Consider the following 27,773-nt stretch of genomic DNA (forward strand, 5'->3'; position numbering starts at 1 on the left):
AATGGAAGAGCTCTAACAAATGTTCCAAGCCATTTATCCCATTGTGCTTCGGATAAGGGGACATTTGTTTCCATGTTTTTGGATGTGGACAAAGATTAGAGTGATCACTTGGGTGATGTGGACTTTGACTTTCTGTCTTTCTTCTGTCCATTCTGAACTATGCACTTTGCATTGGAGTTTAGAATATTTTCCATGTGTCAACATGTTATGACTTTGAAACTATACTCACTTTATACTGTATTCGAAAGATTACCTTTTATGCTGACCTCATACTTCCATTTGGTGACATCTTTATAAGGTTCACACATTCATATGTCCACAAAACTGGTGTCAAAATTACTGTAGACCAGGATTCATTTGATGATAATCTATATGACCAGTCTAAAATCAAGGGTATTGATCAGTAATTTATCATCTTTCTGAAGCAGCAACAGCTTCTACACGTCTTGGAAAACACTATAGATATCAGACAATTGCAGAGAAGGTTTCATGGAATTCAGCCAAGAGAGCATTTGTGAGGTCAGATACTGATATCTGATGATCACTTTCAGATACTCCAGAAAACATAGGCCCAATGCTGGAGGGCAATACCCTTCTAGCTGACACTTGATCTTGGGTGTGATCTTAGGCCGTTTTCACACTTGTCCCGAATACTTGAGGCTACTCCCATTACCAATTCTGGGCTCGTTTGCAGGAAAGGCTTAGTACCTCTGCTTTGCTTCCACACAAATGAACCCTATCCAAATTGTGTACACTTTTCCATGTGTAGGTTTTAAAAAATGGTAGGAAGAAGCCTTAGTTTTATGATTTTCCATGGATGCCAAGCAGACCACACCAGAGTCCACTAGAAGTGAACCCTAGGACCCCCGATTTCAAAAGGACCATGATTGGTGGTTTGGACGATGTCAAGGCTTGAATACAATCTTTAACACAACCAAACGTACCAGAAAGGCACCAGAAGAAAGCTTTGCCTCATTTCATACTGGGCTTATATATACATATGATACATATAAACCCATAATGCATGCACTTAATAGTAGCTGATTGTGTCTAATAATGTTTGCTCATGTACAATTTTACCTAAACATCAATGCTAATTATTCCTGCTGATGCTTTAAATTGCTGTTTGGTGATGATTTCACTTGCCTAGTTTAATTTGGTTCTCCTTAGCATAGCAGGTTTATTTGATTAGTGGCTAAATTAATTTACCACGGGGAGAACATTTGCAATCACATATGCAAACCTGCTTCTGTTCTTAAGTCTGGATTTTTAAAAGGATTATGTCATTACACTGAAGCCCAGTGCTTCTATTCTAGTGAGTAAAGTCTTATCACTGTGTACACATTCTCACCTGTTCTGGTGGCTGCTGTTTGATGGGCTTTTTTTTCTCCTTTTTTTTTTTTGGTGAATGTCAACAGCAAAAAGAGATCCTCTCCTGTGTTTGGACATGAATATTTCAGCTGCATGCTTCCTGACTCTGAGTTCAGGAATAACTAAGCGGAGGTGTTAAAGAGAGGTAATAAGCCATGCTTACCATAGAAGCTTACAGGGAATTAACCCAAGCCTAGAGCACAGAAAAATCCCCCAGGGCCATGCTACGTTGGCTACAGTATTTTCATGTGCATCAGAATGAGCATGTTTATTCACGCTCCCGTTTGTTTATGCATTTAACAGAGGACCTTTATTCTGGCTAAACATCAGTGGTCAGGAGATGGGCAGTTGTTTGCACTTGAAAAAAATTGAAATTCTGGACTGGTGCAAATCCTCAAGTATGTGATGTGAATTTAATATTTAATTTTCTCTTTTACAAAAACAGTTTCCACTCCTGGTCAGTCATTAGAAATTATTCAAGGATGGGCTATGCTTAATATTTGAGGAATAAAATCTAAACAAATGAATCTAAAGAGAGCAGCTTGAAAAAAAACATCTCAACTTCAGGCATTAATATCAGTGGAAAAAATTAATAGTGAAAAGTTACATAGTGAAATAAAGCACGAGGTAAAGAATAAATGAATGCAAAAAAAATTTTAAAGCAACTAATATTCCAAGTGAAAATTTGCATTTATCACCCAGAAATCTACATTTATCCTCCATATATCTATATTTTTCTTGGATATATACGTATTTAATATACGTATTTCGAGAGACCACAAAAAACCAGCAGCCAGATTTGGTGGCAGCAGGGCACTGATTTTGCACAGTTAGGTTTAGGACACTGAATGTGTCCAGGCCCAAATGTTTAAATGTACACATCTACAAAACCAAAAACACAAAATAAAGCCCAATACCATAAACAGCATGCACAGCACCATAATAAGAAGCCAGATATATATTGGGATTTTGTTCTGTGGAGTGATGAAACAAAGCTTTTCAGGTCTGTGAATCAGTGGTATGCCTAGAAGAAACATATTCTGAAAAGAACTCCCTGCCTCCCTCTGGCACTGGAAACATGCAGTATGTGGATGGTGAGATGAATTCAGTCAATATCAGGAAATCCTAAGAAAACGTCATGCCTTCTGTGAGCAAGTTGAAGCTGAAGCTTGGACATCATTGGACCTTCCAAAAGAACAAAGACCCCAGCATACCTCAAATCCACCAAGGTTTGGTTTTAGATGAAATCCTGGAAGATTCTGGAAGAGAAGTCAAAGTTGCCTGACTTTGAACCCCATAGAAAATCTTAGGTGGGATTCACAGATGCTGATTTCAACTGACAAACCCAAGGATATATGGAACTGGAGGCCACTGCCCATGAGGAATGGGCTAAGGTTCCTCAGGGACTTTCCCATAGGCTACTGTCTGGCTAAGCATCACATTTAAAGCAGATCATAAGAGAAATATTGCAGTCTGTTCAGTACTAAAGATGCATTTCTTTAAAGGCTTGAATAATTCTGAGACTGCAGGAGCCATTACAAGAGGCATTTTATGTTCTTTTTGGAGAAACCACTTATTGTATTCATCTGTCTATCTAAAATATTTATTTGCAGAACACCCTTCATCCCTAAATAATAAATGCATCACAAAGTGTTAGCAATTATTAAAACCAAAAAAGGAAAATAAACAAATAAAAAGGGTAAGCAATTAAAGTAGTGGAATGAAGGAAAAGGCATGATTAAAAATAGTATTATTAAACGAATATAAATAAACATAAAAGATAAAAGCATTAGGACATTTCCCAGACATAGTATAATGATACATAGATAGACATATAGAATTTCTTTCATTAAATATTATAGGAATTATTTGTTTTTCAAACTACTGTTCCAGTGCAAGGCTCTCAAGCCTGTGAAAACAAATCATCCACATTTCAGATTATGGTTAGTTTCATTCAGTATGGCAAGCATCCCCTTGATCATATATAAGAAAGCAATAAAATCATAGCTGCTCCGTTCTTTGTCTTGATGGGTGCCGCTCGGTTCCCTAAAGAGCACATGTTCAGTGAGTCGCTTCTGTGGCATTAAGAGTGTCCGCAGCCTGTAAATGGCTATGAAGCATGGCTGGCTGAAGTCATTGGCCACCTCTGGGGAGCAGTGAGTTTAAGTGATTCATAGCGATGAAAAAGGCAGAGCTGATTTTACAGTGGAAAAGTTCTCTAACATCTATCAGAAGATCTTAAGCTGTGGCAATGACTCCAGCAGGTCCATTCAGGTCAATGAGCGAGACTCGTATTTCACCTCATGGTAACTGAAGCTGGTTCCCTGATTTAAGCCTGGCTTTTAATTGAACGTATCCATGCTCTGTGTGTGTGTATCCTTCCTTCAGCGAAGGTGTCTTTTTATGCTCTCAGTCATCTTCTGCAGTTCACAGAGCTGAGAGTTCACTGTGTAAATAAAACATGAAGAAGAAATGCCCGCATCGTACCCAGGAGCTGTCGACTTCATTTGACTCTGTGCTGCTGGCTCCAAATTGGAGAATGCTTTTACACATGAAAATGTTTAGTCTCTCTCTCTCTCTCTCTCTCTCTCTCTCTCTCTCTCTCTCTCTCTCTCTCTCTCTTATCCTTTCTACTCTCTTTTTAGCTTTCTCTTATTTGCTCCTTCCCCCTCTCTCTCATATTACTCAGTTTGCTAAGGGGAACTAAATGATGGAAGAGGGATGAGAGAGAGAGAGAGAGAGAGAGAGAGAGAGAGAGAGAGAGAGAGATGGACTGTGAATCCTCATAGATGAGGAGGGTTTTTGCTGGGAGCGACTCAATGGTGAATGCAAATATCACGCCACCAGGGATTGGTTGGTACTGAGTCTGATTTGAGGGCAGGGACAGATTCTCAGTTGGCTTCTTGTTGGCAACAAATATTCCCTCAGAAATTGAATATCTCAAAATGAATAATCTTTCTCTTCATTTTGGCTGCACCCGCTTTAACCTTTAGAGTCAGGTTTAATGCTGTTTGAAACATTGTACATTTTCAGACTATTTTAAATTTGTGTTTAGAAGGATTATATTTCCATTGTATTCACAGAGTTTGTTACTATGTTATATATTCTGTTATTACATAATCATAATGGTATGGTAGAGATAAATAAATGAATAATTATATGAATTTTTAGGTTTAATCTAAGACAAATTGGCATTGTTTTCAATGTCAATGTAATGTCACTTTTTTGTACTTACAATCTTCATTATGTCATTATACCTATATTTAAAGCAGGTTTATCCCAGATATATGGTATTTTCTTTATTTCTACATCTATAGGAAATCTCATGCCCCAGGCCCTGGTCAACATTGGTGTTGCTTATTATTTTTCCAATGGCGGCATTGTGTTCTATGTCCAGACGGCAGAGCACCATGTCTTCCAGTCTCCTGTTCTACAAAGCTTTCTCCTAATGTGGCAAGTGTGCCCTAAGCTAAGCCTAAGGGCACACAACATGTCCAGTTTATCATCTCTCCAGACTTCATCCCTGCTGCTGTAGTTCTACTTCCACTCATACCGGCTTCCTCTAAACATCATGGGAGCTCACTTTGTTTCTCAGTGGGGTAAAAGACTGGACTTCTTTGCTCCGATGCCCTGTAATCCCACCCTTGACTGTGACTAGCAATAACAAAGGGGTTGTGGTCCACAAGAAGAAAAAAAAGACATTTCTAAACCAAAGTAAGCTCCTCACTGCCCTGAGAAAACAGCTAATATATAACAGTTATGAATTCTATTTATCACCTGAACTGCAACCAGGACACTCTGTGTGTGGAGCAGCTAGTGAGCAATGAAAATGTGCATGGTGAAATGTTTGCCTTTTTATTGCACATGAGTAAAATAAATAATGTTTCAAAAAAATAATATTATGTTTCCATAACCATTCCTCTAAGAAAGGGAAACCCACCTTTATGGAAAAAAAATACACAAAACATGGCTTTAGTGTCAAACTTCAGCTTTGTTTATATTTATTTAATATACAAAATGTATTTGTTAATATATTAAATTTGTTTAAAGTTACTAAAATTAGAAACAGCTTTTATAAAAGTACTGCTTCAAATATGTAACTAATATGTCCATATAAAGCTTATCTGGCCAGGCCTAAGACAAAAATGAATTATTTAACTAAAAGATCTGTTTCAAAATAGATGAAAATGGCATTGTATTTTCTGCTGTGAAAAGTAATTAGCATTTGTTTATCAAAAGATGAATCCCAAATTTTGTCAGGATACAAGGCATAAGTTTCAAATTCAGTGTTGCTTTATGGTAATGTTATCACTGTTAGCCAGAATGGGCATCTGCAAAGTCAATAAAATTAATTTGTGTGAAGCGCCCATATCATGTGGGACCACCCCCCACCCCCACACCCCAACACCACCACCACCACCACAAGTCACCTAGAGACAAGAAAGTGAGCCAGAATGCCAGCCATTGCAAATTAAACTAACCTTAGTGCACGCAATTAAATTATGTGAGCTTCAGGAACGCCCCCAAACCCAGCAGCACGGATGAATGGAGCCTATTTAATTTGATTTCTTACAAAGCAGTCTGCTAGGTGCTCCTTCCATTCCTTTCTTAAGTACCACTTTAGGCTCTTGTGCTGCTGCTGCGCATTGGCTCTCATGTCAATGAGACAATGCAGCCTTTTGTCCTCCAGTCGTCTAAACAGGGAAGGCTCGCACAGGCCTGTGCTGTTTTTCAAAGATCCTCTTGGGTTTCCTGGCTTTGGTGACTGGGTGAAGCTGATTAATTATCCCTGATTCATTACTAGGAGCAGCTTTTCCCAATAAGTTATAGTGAGGCAGCCAATAAGCACTGTTAACATGTCAGTTCTTAACATTTCTAGCATTGTTTGTGGCATGCTCTGGTTGCTCTGGCTACCAAGAAAGGCCCCTTATGATTAATTGACATCAAAAGTAATATCCATTACACAAAGATGATATCTGACAAGATCTCCTAAATATGTTCATGAAAAGGACCTCCCAGATACTTCAAATGTATGTATATTATGATTCAATTATATACTGTACTTAGTTTATTCCACTTCCATTATAGTTAGTGCTAGAATTAGTTATGTTATTGTTAGGGTTAGGATTGGGGAAAGTGTTAAAGGGCATGTCTATAATTGTGAGGAAACACTGTTCTCTCTGGTTTGTTTACGTTCAGAAGCTCTGCATCTTTTAATGTGGAATGGTATGCTTGAGGGTAAATACTGACTGTTGCTTGTACGTGGTTGAAATTTAACTGGTCTCTATTGTTTTCACAGTTTGAATTAAAACAGAAACCCATTTGTAACTCGTGCTGTTTAGTTTGGTAGTACTTTCGTAGTAGCTGTCTCTTGAATTTGGAGACATTCCACCTTAAGAAAACTGAAACAGCATAAATAAGTCAATATTACCCACCTATGGGGCAGGAATAGAAAGATAACCTCATATGGGTTCATGTTTTTAATGATTGTTCTCTCCATTTTCAAAATTACCCAAGATGCTTTGTTCTGCAATGAGCAAAGAAAGAGAGAAAGCCTAGCATACCGGGCTGAAACAGTTTATTTATTTATTTATTTATTTATTTATTTACTAACAGCGTGGCTTTGTAAAGGCGTTTCAAGCATGTAAACAGACTAGAGAGCAGTAAGTGGTGAGGAAACACTCTCAGAATTGTATGGAAAGTGATTTTTGATTTAAATCATGAATGTCTTCTTCAAGGCTGATTTTTCAGGTTAGGCATTGGAAATTGTGTTTACATCCAGTATATTCTGTAAACATTGTGAAAATCCTGGAAATTGTATTATACTCATTTATATTTATTAAGAAATTATGATGAGACCAGACTGCTATATCATATTGAATCATGTAAGCAATATAAGATCCTGCTATTTGCGTGTATTTACTTCAGTGAGAGTTGCTCACAGGTATTTGTATCCTTGACATCAACACTATTATTATTATTAACAAAACTATTAACTCAAACAAAAGGTTATTGATCAAATAAATCATAGAAGTACAATAATTGCTATTGATAAAGTAAATACTGAACATGATTGTCGGGAAACACTGTTCTCTGTTCTTTGTTTACATTCAGAGGCTCTGTTTCTTTAAGGTGGAAAGGTATGTTTGAGGGGGGTAAACAACTATTGTGTTTGTGGCTGAAGTGTAACTATTTACTGTTTGAATTACCACAGAAACTCATTTGATACTTGAGTTGTTGAGTTTTATAGCACTTTAGGTCTGTGATTGCTTTCATGCAGTTAGTGAATCTCCCAAACTTAGAGTCAAGTCCATTTACAGCAAAATTAAATCAATATCACCCACCTATGGAGCTGGAATGGGACAATATCCTAATCTCCATGTGATAGATGGCAGCCAGCTAATAAACTAAAGACTCAAAGAATCATTTCAAAATATCAGTGTTCTGGTTTCTGTTTTACAAAAATATGTCTTACCAAAACAACTTGAATGGCATGTGTCTAAATGGTATCTACACCAAAATGCAGAGCTTTGTTATATGAACAGTATTGTTTTAGCTGATGGAAACAATGGAAAAATGTGGCAGGCAGGATTCCTGCTAACTGACTATTACAGTTACCTAATGATGTGTTCCATATTAACTCGGATGTCAGATTTTCCAGGTAATTCCAGAAAGTTCAACTGGAACACCCCCATAAGTCATATTTCCAGTCAGGGGAGCCTCACCAACCTGAACATCAGAATCCAAGATGGCTGCCTGCACATAAATGTGTAAAAGCAGTAAAAGCAGAGTTATACGTTTATTAGCACTCCTATTAAAGTGTCCATGGTGTTTGGATGGTGTGTAAAGTATCGCCAAAAGTGCTTTTATCAACAGTGCTAACAAGGGACAAGCTAACAAAGAAAAACTGGGCATAGGTTTGTCTGACATTTAACTGGAACACGCTCAGCTCGGGTGTGATGTCATTCCCGGCTCTGACGTAAGACTTATGAAGTAAATGGAACGCAGCATAACTAAAAACACACAAATCCAATCCTCACCCTTAGTAGTAGTATGCAGACTGAGGGGCAAGGATAATGGGAACTATTACAGCTGAGTGGACCTAGCCACTGAGCTGTATGTTTATTTATTTAGCTGTTTACTTTTTAAACCAAGGTTCAATAAGATTTTTATGAGACCCACTATGAGTATCCCAAGCCGAATGTTCCCAGACAACAAAACAGGGTTAAACACACAGGGAGGGAGCTCTCAGCACCAATGGCGCATCACAAGCTAACGAGCTTATTTTCAGCTTAGTTCAGCTGCTGGGGTGCAAGGGGTCCAGGGAAGGGAATGGAGTCTTTTATTTATTTATTTACACTTTTATTTTTTTATTTATTGACAGCTAACTGTGACAGCAATTTAAGAGGCCCAGCATCAAGGCACGGGCTTGGCTGTTGTTTTTGGTTGCCGCCATGACTCATTGGTCAACCCGTGATTAGGTTTTTGTATGTGTGTGTGTGTGTTTGTGAGTATGTAATCAAGAACAAGGCACCCTTCTCTGGCATAGCTATTCCTTAGCAGCCCCATTCATTTAATGGTGTCCCTCACACAATTAGTTTGAAAGTGTCATAGACGGCCGTGTGCAGGGGCCAAGGGGCCAGCGGTGCTATGTTGTAATAGCTAATCCTTATTGACATATTTCTGGAGCTGGGCTACAGTCTGTGGTTCTTTGCTTGGTTTTAGTAGCATTATTGATCTACAGTCAAAGTGCCATTTCTCCAGCATAACTTTGGAGCCTGCACTCTGTGAGCCCAAGCGTACAGAGAGTTTTTTGCTGTTTAATACACAAGTGTGTGCACCAACCTGTAAGTGTTATATTAACCCTGTGAAACTGAAGAATATAATGCTTTTTAGGCATATGATTTACATTGGTGTTCTCCCTGTGTCCGCGTGGATTTCCTCCGGGTGCTCCGGTTTCCTCCCACAGTCCAAAAACACACGTTGGTAGGTGGATTGGCGACTCAAAAGTGTCCGTAGGTGTGAGTGTGTGAGTGAATGTGTGTGTGTGTCTGTGTTGCCCTGTGAAGGACTGGCGCCCCCTCCAGGGAGTATTCCCACCTTGCACCCAATGATTCCAGGTAGGCTCTGGACCCACCGCGACCCTGAATTGGATAAGCGGTTACAGATAATGAATGAATGAATGAATGATTTACATTGAGAGAATGTGGGACATATACAGGAGAGATGTTAGAAATGCTAATCTGCAAAATAACTAATTTACTATTTGATTCACATACTTTCGATAATTAGTTTATTCCTGCACATCCATTCAGCTTATTCATCTTTCCTTCTGGAATTGAAGGTATCAATATGTAGTCTGGGCGGCACGGTGGCGCAGCAGGTAGTGTCGCAGTCACACAGCTCCAGGGGCCTGGAGGTTGTGGGTTCGATTCCTGCTCCGGGTGACTGTCTGTGAGGAGTTGGTGTGTTCTCCCCGTGTCTGCGTGGGTTCCTCCGGGTGACTGTCTGTGAGGAGTTGATGTGTTCTCCCCGTGTCTGCGTGGGTTCCTCCGGGTGCTCCGGTTTCCTCCCACAGTCCAAAAACACACGTTGCAGGTGGATTGGCGACTCGAAAGTGTCCGTAGGTGTGTGTGTGTCTGTGTTGCCCTGTGAAGGACTGGCGTCCCCTCCAGGGTCCCCTCCCGCCTTGCGCCCGATGATTCCAGGTAGGCTCTGGACCCCCCGCGACCCTAAATTGGATAAGCGGTTACAGATAATGGATGGAATATGTAGTCAGTCCCTTTTGCTGAAGTAGCAGTTTAAGCTCTTCTGAGAGAGCTAGATGTTGCAACACTTCGGTTTCAAGGAGAAGTGGTACAAAAATAGGAGGCTTTGTTTTCTAATCCTGTGCTTAAGTGGCTCCAATAAAAGGGCAGAACAAAACAAATCCACTCCTCTGATTGTTTAGTCTATACCTCCTGTTATTGTGTCTGATTTCTCAGGGCATTAACTCAACCTCTCGCTTTCAGTGCTTAGGTTCATCACTGTAGCCTCCAGGCCTCCTGCATGTAAATGAGCCAGCTGACCTTTACTTTTCCATCCCTGTGCAGATACATACACAGCGCTGTGAAACTACATCACAATCTCAGCATTTACTCTGTGACGCTACACGGCTTTGTGTTGATTTCTTTGTAAATATTCGCTGAGTCCTCCTCAGCTTTCGTGCCCTTTTCACTGTGTGTACAGATTGACCGAGAAGCGCTCTCTAAAACTGGTTGGACTTTACAGGATGAATGGGATTCTATGTGTGTTGTTTTTGGGGACTTTTTATTTTTGTCATTACAAGCTTGAACAGTTCCTGGTCTTTATCTTCGATCAATCCACCTTGCATTCAATCAGTCAACACATATGTAAATACATACACTAGAACCAACTGCTCCTGAAACATTGTAAATGTCTCTTAAATGTTAATAACCTCTTAATAATATGGATTGTACTGTGTGTGCCACTCTGCCCATACTTTAGGAAAAAGCTAATTATTCTTGTCATCCTGAGAGCTGACTGTCACTGAGAACAGCTTCATTATCCTTCCCAGGCTTTAGTGTTAAATGTTTTTCTCAGTATCAATCTCATTATGTTAAAGACCTGTTGTTGTTTGTAAATAATTGGAAATGAGCTGTCTGGGCAACTTAGTGTTTTTCCACTGCAGAGTCCAAACAAGAACTGACCTGAACAGGAGCCAACACAATTTCCCTTTCTAGTTCTACTTCATTTTCCAGCATCTAAAGAGACAACTGGAGTTATCATAATAACCATCATATCCCATTTACCCTGGTGTCATACATCATATTCCCATTTTACTGCACATTATTTTGCATTGACTGGTATGGAAGAGTAAATAAATGGTTTTAACAAGTCCTACCATTAGCATACCATGCTCATGAGGCATTAGACACATTGGTGCCACTCTTGAGCGACCCTGATGGACCTCCAGATGTAATGCCTTTTCAAGTCTATTATTTATATAGAGAAGGAGTGTAATTTTTTTGCAGCTGGTTAAATACTGTTATTCTGGGATTGAATGCAAGAACTGCACAGCTTCAGGATCTCAGGGTCCTGGGTTTCGTATTAACCTACGTTCACTGTCTATGATGTGTTTGGTGTGTTCTCCCTGTGTCTGTATGTGTTTCTTCTAGGTGTTCTGGTTTCCTCCCACAGAGCACATGTTGGTGGGGGGATTATTGAGTGTAACTGTTCACAGGTATGAGTGTGTGCGTGATTGGGTGAGTGTGTGATGCCCTGCAATGGACTATGATGGTCCACGGTGTGTTCCTGCCTTGTGCCAAAACATTCTGTGTAAGCTCCGGATGCACCATGACCCAGATGTGACTTACTGAATGAATGAATGAATGAATGAATGAATGAATGAATGAATGAATGGCTTGTTACTTCCTTGTTCCAAAAATATTAAATTATATTTAAACCATGTCTACAGTAAAGCTATAGTCGTCTTACATAAACCACATGAAACTGAACTTTCAGAACATTTCAGTAAAGTCACGCAAACCTCAAATAAACTGTAGCATGTCCTGTTAACAACCCTGCGACACACTAATAAAACAGTCAGAGCAAATTAAAAATTAACTAAAATGCCGGGCCTGAGCCTTCGAAGCTGCTGTGGCTGGCTGTTTCATTTCTGCTGATCCCAAAAAGCACCTAAGCCCTGTTGTTCAATATGCTATGAATAATTGAAGCAAGGTTCCCCCCACACACACTTCAAACCTGCTCCCCCATCCCCTCCTATCCCCCGTAAATGAATTTACACTGTTTTTACAAGCCCTTTTGGAGAATTAGAACCAAGTGTGTTGACTGTGTAAAGAGAATGAAGTAATCCCTCCCACTACGAACACAGCCAGTGTGATTATCTCATTCCTTCTCTTTGTTGTTCTCTCTCTTTTTTTCTCTCAGTTGGACATGCTCGTGCCCACCAAAATCACAGGCGTCATCACCCAGGGGGCCAAGGATTTCGGACATGTGCAGTTTGTGGGCTCCTACAAGGTCGCCTTCAGCAACGACGGAGAAAGATGGCACATATATCAGGATGAAAAACAGAAGAAAGATAAGGTAAACTAAACTTTGTAAAGCCGTTTGACCATTTTTACACTTGTGATTAAACATTGTGCTGTTCATGGCTGTCAGAAATCAAATGTATCACTGTAGTCTTCCAAAAGGATTTTCTTGTGTTGTAATAATAAAGGGATATTAATGAATATTTCCCCGTGCTGTAACAGAATTACATAAAAAGCAAAGCTGTAAGATAAAGCACCAAATTTGTGACCTAAAACTGAACCTATTTGACAAAGTTCCACTGTAAAAGACACTGGAGTTGAAGTCTTTGAATCCAGTCAAGGTTTCTACTTTAGACTTTCAAAGATAAATGTTTTTTCTCCTTCAGAATATTTGAGGAAACATTAGAAAAGAGATTAACAAGATCTGGCATCTACAGGGAAACTGGGAACCTGGAGTAAATGACAACCCTGTCTTGCCAAATACTATTTACCTGAAAGACTGTAGTGTTCCCTCTCTCCTGCCCCTTAATGCCAGCTTCTCTTATCTCAGGCCTCAGCGTACCTGGAGTCTGGACTCTCTTTCTTTCTTTCTCTCTCTCTCTCTCTTGCTCTATTTTGCTTGCTCTCTCTGACTTGCATTCAGATAAGAGTCCAGACATTTCTGAATGCTTGCTGGAAAATCTTGTTTACGACTCTCTAGTGGGCACCTCATATCCGTTCCAGTGCCGTTTACCAACAGTCCAGGCCGGTGCGAGACCTCCCACCCATCCCACCCGGGCAACACTGTGGTTTCTGAGTTTTTTTGAGCTGTGTGTGTGAGTGTGTGTGAGAAAGAGAGAGAGATTTATTCCCTCATCCTCAGCGATAAGAGTCCAACTGTGACCCACCAATGTGAGAGCACGCTGTACTGTTTCCTTCAGATCTAAGACCAAAGCCTGTCTGGAAATTTTCATTATTCGAGAGGTACTTCCAGACAAGTGGTCCTCCAGCTCAAACACATTTGGCCTGTCAAAAGTTTGGTGATGGAAACAGTTGATTGTTGCACTGCAATGACCAGTGGGTTACAGACACCGGTTTGGCCAACATTTCTTCTGAAATGAAGTGCATCAACGGAGAGTCGGTTTGTCTTTGCAGAGGTAACAGCCTTTTTTCTCACTAGCCTCTTGAACTTGGGGTGAGAGAATTTGATTGTATTTAGCCATTGATTGCAAGGAAGTTAGTGAGGATTGACCAGACCAGTTCTGGATCTCCCTTTGCCACCTCTCCTCATCCCAAAGTATTGATGGAGGTCCAACTCATCAGAGAGTGCAGTTTTACTACTCTACAGCCCAGTATTGGCAGGCTTTATACCCCGCTAGCTGAAGCTTAGCATTTGGCATAGTGATTCTTCTCATAATTTTCTATGGAGACTGATTATTATCATGTGATGTTATTGTAAAACCTATATATAGATAGTTATTGGGCCAACAGACAGCTGACACACAGTGTGTGTAGTATCTGGACAGGGGCCAGTATGAGCCACATTAAAACAGGCTGTTTATTCTTAGAAATCCACAGGAAGTCCAGGCTCTCCCAAACAGAAATAGTCTACAACAGAAGACTTTTATCAAACACAGCTCCTTGTACTGGATATTCACCAATTTTTACACTTCTAATAAATGGCTTATTTCGAAAGCCATTTGTCAGCCAGGCCGTTATCTTTGTTGAAGAAGTTCATTTTGCCTGCAAAGATGATCTTTTGGATGTGGGCCTCGGCCTAGCATGGAGGCAGTGCAAGTGTGTGTGGTGTGTGTGAGTGTGGAGGGAGTTAGATGAAGGGTATTGACGGTTTTGGATGATTGGAGCCGGGCCAGGGCCTTGGCAAGCCCAGCACAGTGCAAATCTTTAGAGAAAAATATGAAATGTCAAAGAGAGAGGCTTCTCAAACAGCAGGAAGGTGATAAAAAATTCCCACATCGGCTCCCCCAGTGCCTCACACTCACAACTTATTCTTGCTCCAAAAGAAAAAAAAGAGGTTGGAGAAAAACCACAGTGGAGAGAGAAAAAAAGAAAATACTGTGGTTTGAGAAATGAATTAATTTTCTGGTCTGGGTCCTTCATTTTGCCCAAGAAAATCACTCTTTGCATTCAGTGCAGGGTAATGGTAGTAATGGCAAGTGGCAAACCTCATGCAGAGGTTAAATTTAAATTGGCTGTCAACTCAATTCAAGGTTGTTTTCTCCATTGGCCGTATGTCTGTGGGCAAGATTTACCAAGAAGACATGAAGAATTCATGAGGCATAAGATATCTCCATGGTGTGCTGGTGATACAGTGCCAGATCATGTGAGCGAATAGAAGCTGGATATGCTTTATTTACTCTGTATGTTTTTGGTGTCAGCTCCTCGTTTCCATCTTGTGAACACAGCTGACCAATCAGATTCATGCATGTGCATGCTCTAGCCCCATGAATTCTCAATGAGCAATATCAGAAAATGTAAGAAAAGGTTTAACCTTTAATAGAAACCATGTAAATGCAAAGCTCTCTAGCATAAGATGAAAGAAAACCTAAGAAAAACTGAGGGTTATGTTACTTTTCCATCAGAATCATTGAGAGCGTGTGGTCATCTCATTAGATAGAATTATTTTAATGCAACTTTTGTTAAACCCTCATTCAATCATCCATTCATCCATTCATCAATTCATTCATTCATTCATTGTCTGTAACCACTTATCCAGTTCAGGGTCTCGTGCGTCTGGGGCCTACCCGGATTCACTGGCCACAAGGCGGGAACACACCCTGAAGGAGGCGCCAGTCCTTCACAGGGTGACACCTACTCACACATTCACACCTATGGACAATTCTTAGCAGCCAGTCCACCTACCAATGTGTGTTTTTGGAGTGTGGGAGGACACTGGAGCACTGAAAACCACACAGACACGGAGAACACACCATATTCCTCACAGGCAGTCATCCGGAGCAGGGCTCAAACTCACAACCACAGGACCCTGGAGGTGTGTGACAGTGACATTACTGTGTTGCCCCAATAAATTATAAATCAATCCAAATTTAAACATTTTCCTATGCTTTTGTCATTCATAGGAAGTGTTGCATAGTAATAACAACAAATGGCAATTGAATTGACCCTGAATTGGATAAACCCTTATAGTTACTGACAAAAAAAAAAAAAAAAGATAAATGAATGAATGAATTATTTACAAATGCATTGACCAATAAACATTTTCTTAGTACTAAATTATCCTTATTTGAGAGCACAGTTTCCTTGATTTAGAAGATTTTTTTTTAAGTCTACACATCAAAAAACTGTTCAGAGGCTATTATTTAGACAACAATTGGCCTTTCTTGCTGCTTTTTTTTAATATAAAATGACAATAGTCATTTTTAATATTATGCAACATTTAAAATATAATGCAAAAACTGGAAACATTTTTGAATTATAATTAATCATTACAGAAAAAAAACTTATTTGTAGACCTCATATATACCACAAAAAGGATTTCCCAAAATAGTAACTTTACAGGAGAAGGAAAAAGCTTCCTAAATTTCACTGGAAATTAATGTAAAAAGATGTCTTCCAAGTCATTTTGGGACATTTCTATTGGTCCATTCATCATGACATTTTTCACACAATGTGAAAGACAGTGTTCAATTTATGTAGTAAACTAACAATATACAAAAATGGAGATACATGTTTTTAATTGGACAGCAACGATTAGTGTGATGGATCATTCTTATCTCAGCGTTTTTTTGGCTCAGGCCAATGCAAAACATGCAAACTAACACTAACCACAATTCTATTCTCAACCATAATTTTGACACTGCACCACAGAGTGTCAGTTTTAGAAGTTGCATTATCAACAGCAGTACTTATGAGGTTGATGACATTGATTATCTGAAGCTGTCAGTGTGGGATTTAAATTAAACAGAAAAGTTTTCTTTATATAAATAGCCTTAGGTTACTGATCTGGAACGCTTGACTTTGAAGGGTTAATCAAACACATGACATTAAGCCATTGTGATGACAGTAATATACAACCCAATCAAGATTCATTTTAAGCATCAAGTTCACGCCTCCCCTGAAATGGTCCCTGAAGGAAGGACGACACATAAGAAAACTCTAAGGGTTGAACCGCTGATAGCTAATCTCAGGACACCATCTTGTTTACTGCCTTTCAGACGTACTGTTGACCCCCCTCTCATCAAGAGGGAATACGTCTTTATGGAGGCTAATTAACTTTCTGTCACTGACCTCGACAAGCTTTAAACACCAATCAATTAGAGCTGTGCATGACTGCACTCCTTATTGTGTAGCAATATCAGATAATACACTCGCTGGGCATGGGAAATCGGCCTTGAGGGAATTCTGATAGAGGCCTTCATTTCATTTGTAAGCTCTAGGGTTTTACTGGTGGGGGCTGTTAAGTACAAACCAGTTAAGGACCATCAGATTTCTTTCAACCAGCTCTTGGCCCTTTTAACCTGATAAAGAAAATTCTGTGGAAATGCTTGAAAGGGATCATTTAGTCAACTCCAACAGACCCAGAATATCTTTTATAAAATGAGTGCTTCCCATAATTTTTGGCCCAATAATTGACAGTTGTTTTGTGGCTTTGTCATTTCTGAATACACTGTACTGCCTCACAGCTTCACTTTCCAGCATTAGAGACTTCAGGAACTTCACTACTATGTGCTACTGTTAAATTTTAGTTGACTTTGTTTGCATAAATTTGATTCACAGAAATTGATACATGTTTCAAATACTATTCTGATGAGTGTAATATTTTATAAGAGATTATCTTCAAATGGACACATTATAGGGATTCAAACCTGGTTATGGGTAAATCATGATCTGAATGTTATGTACTTCCCAGTTATCTAGGATTTCTGACTATATTCATGATCTAATCACCAAGCAGAGTGGGGTATATTAGAGCAGAGACCTACACAACTTATCTAGAGAATTGAATGTACCAAGATTTTTATCAAAAAGGCCATAGAACTGTGGTTTTATTTATAATTGTTTTATGTTTTGCTGTATGAAACATTTTCAAAATCTGGGGAAGCTCTCTGATTAGTCAAGTGTGATGCTGGATATAACAAGATGCAGAGGAGAAAACATGCCTGGAGAAACACAGAGATGTGTATCTATAATAAGTGAATGTGTCTGGCCAGGGGTGGGGTGGAAGTGTCAGGTTTAACTAAACTCACTTTAATTATTAAATGTTGACATTTATGAAGTACATTGCATGAACTTCACAGTGGAGCAAATTGTGGCCAACACAGCTCCAGGGTCTCGGGGTCCTGGGTTCAATTCTCAGGTCACCGTCTGTGAAGAGTAATGTTGTCCACAGAAACCTATGCCTTTCTCTCTTTTCTATCTAGTAAATTCGATTTTGCATCAATTTATTTCACTTACCTCTTTATAAATTGCTGTGTTTATTGGTTACAGTGCATGTACTCATCTCACTCATTTCCCAAACATCTTACAAACCGTAACCATAGTAACAGCATGCTACGTTCTGATAAAAACAAAAGCAAGTAGATTCACTTTATGGTGTTAAAAGTGTGTGAATTTTATTGAATAAGACCATGCCAGCTATTTATTCTATTTCCAGTCAAGGTCATTCAACTTAGCTTGGTAAAAATGTCTGTGCTAGATGCCGCTTGGCGAACATTGCCTCAGACTTTATTAAGTTGAACAGTGTTTACACTTGACTTGGATTAATATAGATGATTTTATTTTATGATGCATAATGTGTCCCAGGTTCACCATTGGCTGTGATGCCCGAGGTTAGCATAGTGGTAATTGGTGGGATATTAGATTTCAGCCCTACAGCCTCAGCCCACAATTTTACCTAATGTTTACCTGCCCGCTTAACTGTATTTGTGGTAAGTTAGAGACTGAGTAGATTAGATTTTTCTGAACCGAGCAGCTCTACTGTGTGGTTTGAACCTGATCTTCTTCGCAGGGAATACTTAGTAATGTCTCTTCAGCTCCAGGCGTTGTGACACTGCTGTAGAAATGCTCCCACAAAAGCAGAACACTTTCCATTAGCCCGTCTTCTTGTTGCCCCCGGAGCATGTCAGTTGAGAAACAAGGTAAAGTGGTGTAAAGCAATGTGCCCGACCTCTATTGTTCCATTTGCTTGCAGCCTGTTTATCACAGTGTGATAGAAGTGACACTGCTGACTTCTGCTGGCACTGCGGCGGAGAGTTTTGTCATGTTTTAGTCAACGTCTCTGATGGCCATTTCAGTCTTATTGCTCCCACACTGCTCCTTTCATTCCAGCGTCGGAACCAGAGGAGAACTGAAACCTCTTTCATCCTCCTCTACTCCATGGAATTCAAGATGAAAAAACTGAAGCCAGTTTGGGAGAGATATGTTTTGATACAGAGGCACTTCGAAACCTGTTTTACCTCAGGAACTTTATTTTAATTTTGTTGGCAAGCTTTACTTTATCTCAGGGAGCTCTTCCAAATATATTATTTATCCAAATTACCTGAGCCCAGAGTTGAGGAATGCCACTTTGTTCTTTTTACATTGGCTTAAGCTATTTGGCTAAACTGAGAAATCTTGCTTTGTTGTCTGTAAAGGTCAGGGTTTAACACTTATCTAATAAAGTGTACTACGCCATTTTGTACATTGACCTCATTAAAGAATATTCTACCCACAGTCAAATTCTCAAAGCTTAAGTGACACTGACATTATGGTGGTGTGTGTTTTGTGTATTGTGTTGGATTCTTAATGAGACACAGAAATACTGCTGAAGTATTTAAGAACCTTATTGTTCTGCTGGACTGGGAATATTCTTGTGTTCACTGATGAAGAACTTGAGGATGAGCTACTGTCTCTGACCAACAAGGTATGTGTGTCTAATGCCCCTTTTACACATGCAAAACAATCAAGAAATGTTCCGGTGTTCACCAAAACGTTCTCCCAAACATTACCCCGATTTTATCCTCCTCACACCTTAGTAAAGTCTCCCGGTAAAGTCAGAGTTAATCCAGAATGCCACACCTAAAGCACGTGTCATTTCCTGCTGCATGCTGTATGTGTGAACGACCACTCCGGAACTTCTCCAGACCCGATACTCCAGAGCTTCTCTAGAAATTCTCCAGAGTTCATGTGTGAACGAGGCATAATCGAGTGGACAGTGAGTGGGCACTGTGTTTAAAAACTCTAGCAGCACTGCTGTTCCATTCATCCATTCATCAGCAATCAGCACAAAACACACCAACACACCACCACCACATCAGTGTCAGTGCTGAAAATGGACCACTAAAATTGCTCTGAAGGAATGTTTTATTGAGGTTAAGTGGACAAAGCTGAAGGGTCTGAACTTTCCACTGATGAGACACTGAAGAAGTTAGAAATCTGTAGTTTCTACCTCGTCAGAAGATGAAGAAATCAAGCACCACACTGTAATTGAACTTAAATGAATATGTTTCCAATTCAAGCTTATGTTGAGACTGGAGAGTCATTTAAACACTGCTTCAGGAAAAATTATCCTGGCTCAGCATCTAATGCCTAAAATTAGAGCCTTCAGAAGATGTGAAAGAACAGGAGGATCGTTCAGAGGGCAGAAAATGAAAAAGAATAGAGAATTAGCAGCATTTGTATCATCCTTAGGTCCCCTTTTCTCTATAGATCGACTGCAGAATCCCAGGCCCCAGGGTAATTTATGTTCTGTCTTCCAGAAGTAGAACAGTTAGTTATAGAAAGTCCAGGAGATGTCAAGGGAGAGGGCAACAGTACAAGCCGTTCCTCCATCATTAGTTATTAAAGCTCACTGCTTCATTCCAGTATCAGCCCTTCAAAAACGTAGCATATGGATTGGGCCAAGAAGGTGCTAGAAACTCCCCATGCCAGCTGGCATTAAGAAAAAATAATGTTATACTTCTATGAAAGATTATTTTGGTCCTCGAGAGAAGATTGTCTCTCCTAATTAACATTTTGTTCCGCTGACTGTAAATTAGCCTAGAGATTCAAACCAGCATCAAAACACCTGCCACTTTTGTTTTATCCAGTTTTCACAGATGATCTTCATTTATTTTGAGCAAGCAAATCTATAGCTACTCTCCCAGTCTCCATTTGCTGCAGTAATAGCCTCTGCTGTGCTGAGAAGGCTTTATAGTAAACACTGTACAGAAGATAGCTGTGAGGATTTTAATGCATTCAGCCACATAAACCTTAGTGAAGTCCAGGTGGTCTCTGCGGTACCGGATGTTGCTCCATCACTCCAGAGAGTAAAGATCAAATGCTCCACAGCCCAATGCTGAGGGCTTTATACCCTTACAGCAGTTATAGGAAGACTTACACTTTTGTCTTGCTAGAGTATTAATATGTATGTTCTCAATGCATAATTAATTGTTTAGATAGGTATAAAATAAATGATGTTCCAATATGATTTACCTCCAGTGGAGCAATGCTCTGAGAACAAATGCAGTAAATAAGATAAAATAAAATAAATGCAAAATAAAGTGTAAAATAAAATAACAAATGCTTTAGAAAAAAAATCATCGATATTGAAGTGTATTTTGAGTTACATTAAACATGTTGACCTCTGCCTAACTATTTATTTATTTATTTATTTATTTTACTTGTGGTCAGTACAGTAATGGGTTAATGACATTTAATCAAACAAAGATGTTATACACAATAGCACACTTTTTGGAGCAATCCCTAAATGTAAGTGAGTATGTGAGTAATAGCACCCCTTGTGGTGAAGTTCCTAAGTGTGAGTGAGTGAATGAATAAGCATATAAGTCCATATGTGACTGAGTACATAAGTATGAGTGTGACTAGAGGGGGTCCTCGACTTACGACGTTGATCCATTCCTACGTCGTGTCGTACACCGGTTTTCGGTGTAAGTCAGAACATACGTACATACTGTACGTAAATAACATACTGTAAGCACTTATCCTATCCTAACACCTATCCTCCTCGGTCCCGAGCCGCGTAACCGTGTATTCTTCCGTCGCGCACACCAAACGCGAAGTTCACATTACGACGTTTACGACGCAAAACCACTTAAGTCAAAACAAGGCTTTATACAGTAAATGTGAGATGTGTCGTAACCACGAAATATTGTAACTCGGGACTGACGTAACCCGAGGACCTCCTGTATATAAGTGAATATGTGATTGAGTGAGGAAGTGGGGTGAATGTGTGAGTGAATATATAAGAAATATATGTCTAATAATATATCTTAATATGTGAATATATAAAAATATGTGAATGAGTGATAGTGTGAGCACATAAGTGAGTATTTTAGTGACAAATGAGGGAGTGAATATATGATTGAGTGAGGAAGGTGAAGGAGAAGGAGAATATTAGTTTGTAAGTGAGTGAATATTTGAATATATCAGCGAGTATGTGAATGAGTGATTGTTTATGTGAATGAGTGAGGAAGTGAATGAGTATATAACAGAGTGAGTGATAATATTTTTTAATGTAAATGAGTAAACAAACATGAGTGAATGAGTGAGAGAGTATATAAGTATGTGTGTATAACTAATGTGAGTGTTCGTAGTTGTATGTAGGTCTGAGTATGAGTGAGTGAGTGAATGTGAGTGAGACTTACAAGTCATTAAAAAAAAAAAACTGTGTAAATACAGACAATGCCAGTAAGTTTGCCATTAATTAAGTCCACTGACATTTTCATTTTATCAACTGTTCCATTACTTCATGGTACATCATGTGTAAACACACTAAACACACACATGAATATGCTAATATTGGCCATGTTTTGAACATGCTTTCACTGTATTTATATGCACAGCAGAGTGTAACACATTAACCGTAATCAGCTGAAAAGAAACTGTCAGACATTTGCAGGGGATTTATTATTTAACGTAGCTAGCATTACTGTGTGCATAGCAATCAGCGTGAACTTTTAAAACCAATGCCACTGACCCCCTGGAAAAGGTTATGGAAATACTCTCCTTGTCGAGTCCACACCCAGCGTTGCATAATAAATGGGATACAGAAACACAGGAGCAGCCGTATGTGGAACTCTACTTTGATCACCATCTGTGCCCTTCCCCTCTCCCCTGCCATGCTCTATCCTGGGCTTTGTGCACCCCTGCCCCAGATGTTAGAGCTCCCAGCTGTGCTCAGAATACACTTAGCTAAGGGTTAGCACTGAAGCAGCGTGTGTTAGTGAATATTATTTCGGAGACAGTGTCTGTCCTCGGGGACTCTGCTGATGTGAGCAGGTTGCAGTGAGGGTGTGACAGTTTGACGGTGACACATCGGCCCAGGACTTCTATCTAATGCAAACTGATTACACTTATTCACACAGACATGCACTTTTAATCCTCCTACTCACAGATACTAATGCAGTGGTAGGAAACTTGCTGAAGAACTTTATTTTATTGCTGGAATCAAACACGGTTTTAATATGTGAAGAAAATTGCCGTTATTAATTAAGTTAATGAAAAAATGAATAACAGTAATGTATTGGTGGTGTGTTAGTGTGTGTTGTATTTGTGAAATATGGGGACACTACAAAGATATCCATTTGTTTTTAGGAGTCATACCTTTAACCGATCCATGACTGGTTTAAACTTAACCTTAAAGGAACACTACTTCAAAGTGATTATGATGTTCCACTGACCTGTAATAGGGCGAAGAAAGCCTCTGTCATTGCTACTCTGAGCTCAGTACTGCAGAAACTATATTATGTACAAACCGGTTCCAAAAAAGTTGGGACACTAAACAAATTGTGAATAAAAACTGAATGCAATGATTTGGAGGTGCCAACATCTAATATTTTATTCAGAATAGAACACAAATCACAGATCAAAAGTTTAAACTGAGAGAATGTATCATTTTAAGGGAAAAATATGTTGTTTCAAAATTTCATGGCCTCAACAAATCCCAAAAAAGTTGGGACAAGGCCATTTCTTACCATTGTGTGGCATCCCCCTTCTTCTTACAACACTCACAAACGTCTGGGGACAGAGGAGACCAGTTTCTCAAGTTTAGAAATAGGAATGCTCTCCCATTCATGTCTAATACAGGCCTCTAACTGTTCAATCGTCTTGGGCCTTCTTTGTCGCACCTTCCTCTTTATGATGCACCAAATGTTCTCTACTGGACTGCAGGCTGGCCATTTCAGTACCCGGATTCTTCTCCTACGTAGCCATGATGTTGTGATTGCTGCAGAATGTGGTCTGGCATTATCTTGTTGAAAAATGCAGGGTCTTCCCTGAAAGAGATGACGTCTAGATAGGAGCATATGTTGTTCTAGAAACTGAACATAGTTCTCTGCATTAATGGTGCCTTTCCAGACATGCAAGCTGCCCATGCCACAAGCACTCATGCAACCCCATACCATCAGTGATGCAGGCTTCTGAACGGAGCGTTGATAACAACTTGGGTTATCCGTGTCTTCTCTGGTCTGGATGACATGGCGTCCCAGTGTTCCATAAAGAACTTCAAATCGTGACTCATCTGACCACAGAACAGTCTTCCATTTTGCCACACTCCATTTTAAAAGACCCCTGGCCCAGTGCAAACGTCTGAGCTTGTGGAGTTTGCTTAGAAATGGCTTCCTCTTTGCACTGTAGAGTTTCAGCTGGCAACGGCGGATGGCACGGTGGATTGTGTTCACTGACAATGCTTTCTGGAAATATTCCTGAGCCCATTCTGTTATTTCCTTGACAGGGGCATTCCTGTTTGAGGTGCAGTGACGTTTAAGGGCCCAGAGATCACGAGCATCCAGTAGAGTTTTATGGCCTTGACCCTTATGCACAGCAATTGTTCCAGATTCTCTGAATCTGTTGATGATGATAACTTAAAAGTCTTTGCTGTTTTACGCTGGGTGACACCATTCTGGTATTGCTGCACTATCTTTCTGCACAACAATGGTGGAATTGGTGATCCTCTTACCATCTTGGTTTCAGAGAGACACTGACACTCTGAGAAGCTCTTTTTAGACCCAATCATGTTGTCAATTGGCCTAATTAGTGTTAATTGGTCTTCCAGCTGTTCGTTATATGCTCAATTTCCTTTTTCCAGCCACTTATTGCTACTTGTCCCAACTTTTTTGGGATTTGTTGACACTGTGAAATTTTGAATCAACATATTTTTCCTTTAAAATGTTACATTTACTCAGATTAAACTTTTGATCTGTCATCTATGTTCTATTACGAATAAAATATTGACATTTGCCATCTCCACATTGAATTCAGTTTGTATTCATAATTTGTTTAGTGTCCCAACTTTTTTGGAATCTGGCTTGTAACTTTTGAAAGTGGGTAGGAAACTACCACCACCTCTCTCCTCCTCCCCATTATTACACTAAGGGGAGCCCAAGCAGCAAAAGAAAACAAAAAATAACTTTCCTGGCACACATACACAAACACACACACACACACACACACACACACACACACACACACACACGCACACATTTTCAGTACTAGGTGTTTTGTTATATGTGACAAGTCGAAAGATTTCACATGAAGCATTCAGAGTGTCACTGCTGCTCACGATGTTAGAGTGATACAGACGTTTAGTCTCAGTTTCCGCTGTAGCACAAAAGAAAGATGTCCAAGGGAATCCATTTTAACCCAGTGACAGAAGAAGAAAAGAGAGGCACACAGGCTTAATCCCTGATGAGTTAATACAGATAGATCACAGCAGATTAGCCATTGCTGATTATGGTCTCACTGCAGAAGAGTGGGACATGTCTGAATTATCTCCTTCTCCACAGAAGATCAGGGATTTGTTCTGGCTTCGGTTAAGCTTTGCTCTGCTTTGAGATGTTTCCCAAACATGGAAACATGAGATTTTATGATTAATGATATGCATCGTTAGATATTTTAAGACCACTCTCACATATTTCATAGCAGGGATTTAAAGAAAACAGTTATGTCTACCGCCCCAAAACGTCCCACCATAATGCACTTGTTTACAAGTCTGTGTAATGGTGTGATTAGTTGAAGAAGAGTAATTGAGAAAATGAGTGACTGATTCTTTAACAACGGGCCCAGTACAGAACGTGAGTGTTTTGTTCTCATAGGGGACAGTATTAAAGCTTTTCTGTTCAGCTTCTAATTGAAATTTAAAAAATCTAAATTGAAAATTTGACTTCATCTGTTCACTTCATCATTTATTTCCACAGCTGGTGTCTCCACATAAGAAATGTTTGGCTTGGGAGTACATTCCGATTCTCAGATTTTTAATATTTTTTTTTTTTATGAGTGTTCATACACACAAAAACAAGCTTTGTTTTTGTATTTTGAACGTGGCCCAATTAAAAGACACTGTGGCCTTCAGCTAAACTACCATTTATTTGCTTTAAGTCAGAATAACTGGGATTCCCTCTGAATTAAACGGCTTGTTCACGAAGTATTTTATTTATATAATTACTTTCATTTATTTTTTCAGACGTATGACACGGTCACACTGTGCCTTCCATGGCTCTCTTCAGAAAGCAGCCATTAATTGAAAAGTTCATGTAATGATTCATAGCAAAGCATGCTCTACTAGTCTTTGTGTGTGTGTGTGTGTGTGTGTGTGTGTGTGTGTGTAAAACACCAAACCATAAGCCTTCAGGTCAAGCAGGGTCTGTGGAAAATTCCCTCTCACAAACACTCTCGTCAATTCAAACTGTCTGAGGAGTCTGTCAAGAAACGTGCAGAAAGGCAAACACAGCCTCCAGATCACGGCAAAACAAGCAGGAATTCTCCAGCTCATATATCCTCTCGATCACATTCACAGACAGATAGAGAGGTAGGATACAGCCAAGACAAGCACTGGCTGCATGATGCAATGAGAAGAAGGAATTCTACAGAGAAATACACACAAATGCAGCGCAAGAGATGGAACATTACATTTTAGAACAATCATCTAGCGCTCTGACTCCTGATTTAACATTTACACATACACCTTATATACTCATTCATTCATTCATTCATTCATTCATTATCTGTATCCGTTTATCCAGTTCGGGGTCGCGGTGTGTCCAGAGCCTACCTGGAATCATTGGGTGCAAGGCAGGAACATATCCTGGAGGGGGCGCCTGTCTTTCACAGGGCAACACACACATTTACACCTACGGACACTTTTTGAGTCACAAATCCACCTACCAACGTGTGTTTTTGGACCGTGGGAATGATTAGGAATGATTCCTCACAGACAGTCACCCGGAGCGGAACTCAAACCCACAATCTCCAGGTCTCTGGAGCTGTGTGACTACAACATCCCACCCACATTAAATACTCATTTTTATAATTAAATGTCAGTTCATTTAGCATGGCAATCATAATTTTAAAAAAAAAGGGGGGGGAGCAAACTATGACCAACATTGGACAAAAAATCAGCCAACATTTCTTCTAAAATCTAAGGCATTAGCAGTGAGTGTGTTCCCCTTAACTGCAGTAACAGCCACGACTATTCTGGGAAGGCTTTACATAATCCATTGGAACTTTGCTGGGATCTGATCAGTTTTTGATCTCAAACATCACTCTAACTCATCTCAAAGGTAATGAATCTCCCTCACGCCACAGAAGCACAATAGTATTGCTTCACAGTTCAATTTTGGGATGATTTCTACAGAACTTTGTAGAATATTTGTATATATTTATTTGTGCTTTGCGCAAATGTGAAGAACAACGTTTGTCTCCAGATGTTCACCTTGATCATATGGATTTGTTAAATCAACAGCACACACGTGTGTATATGATGAGGTATCTATTAACTGGCAAAACTAGGTACTGGATGATAACGTCAAATTATACAGGACTGCCATGAGGACTTCAAAGGAACACTATGTAATATTTTTTATTTAAAATCATTGTGTTGTTCCACTGACCTCTAATAGGGCAAAGAAAGCCTCACTCATTGCTACTCGGAACTCAGAACTGCAGAAACTTCATTTCTGGGCTGAAATTTATGTGAAAATCTGTGCACATTTTATGAGTGGCAATTAAATTTGGTACACACTGGATAAATCCTGGGAATAGACTTTTAGTAAATTATGTACGACTTCACACTGACACCAGCCTGATACTATTACAGAAACTCAACAGATGTTTGATCCTGAGAATTAGTGATGAATAATATTTTCTCTGGACTCATGAATCACTGGACTGTAGAGCATCGCAATCTTCAAAGACCCCACAATGTTATATTGCTTTCACAGTCAACAAACGTCATTCTCTTATGAGAGATTTCTCTCTTGTCAGTGGCCTTTCCTAAGCCAGGTTTGTTGTTAGAGGAGATTAGGAGAAGCTCTTCTTCGTGTTCCTCAGGGATCTGCTGGGATCCTCCCTGTTCTGCTCAGGACTCGGGGGATCTGGTTTTGAATTAGTTCCATATGCTGGGCCTACTTCAAAGCT

General features: G+C 39.6%; 1 protein-coding gene across 7 annotated transcripts in view; it reads left to right on the plus strand.

Moving 5' to 3' along the window:
* The window catches only part of LOC136678192 (EGF-like repeat and discoidin I-like domain-containing protein 3), a 251,499-nt gene that overhangs the window by 216,314 nt on the left and 7,412 nt on the right, over positions 1–27,773 (plus strand). For all 7 annotated transcript variants that reach the window (XM_066656133.1, XM_066656134.1, XM_066656135.1 and 4 more), the window contains one exon: positions 12,322–12,477. In XM_066656133.1, the coding sequence (XP_066512230.1) occupies positions 12,322–12,477 (156 nt within the window). The remainder of the gene's footprint in view (positions 1–12,321; positions 12,478–27,773) is intronic.

This window comes from Hoplias malabaricus, chromosome Y, assembly GCF_029633855.1.
Source record: "Hoplias malabaricus isolate fHopMal1 chromosome Y, fHopMal1.hap1, whole genome shotgun sequence".
Lineage (NCBI taxonomy): Eukaryota > Metazoa > Chordata > Actinopteri > Characiformes > Erythrinidae > Hoplias > Hoplias malabaricus.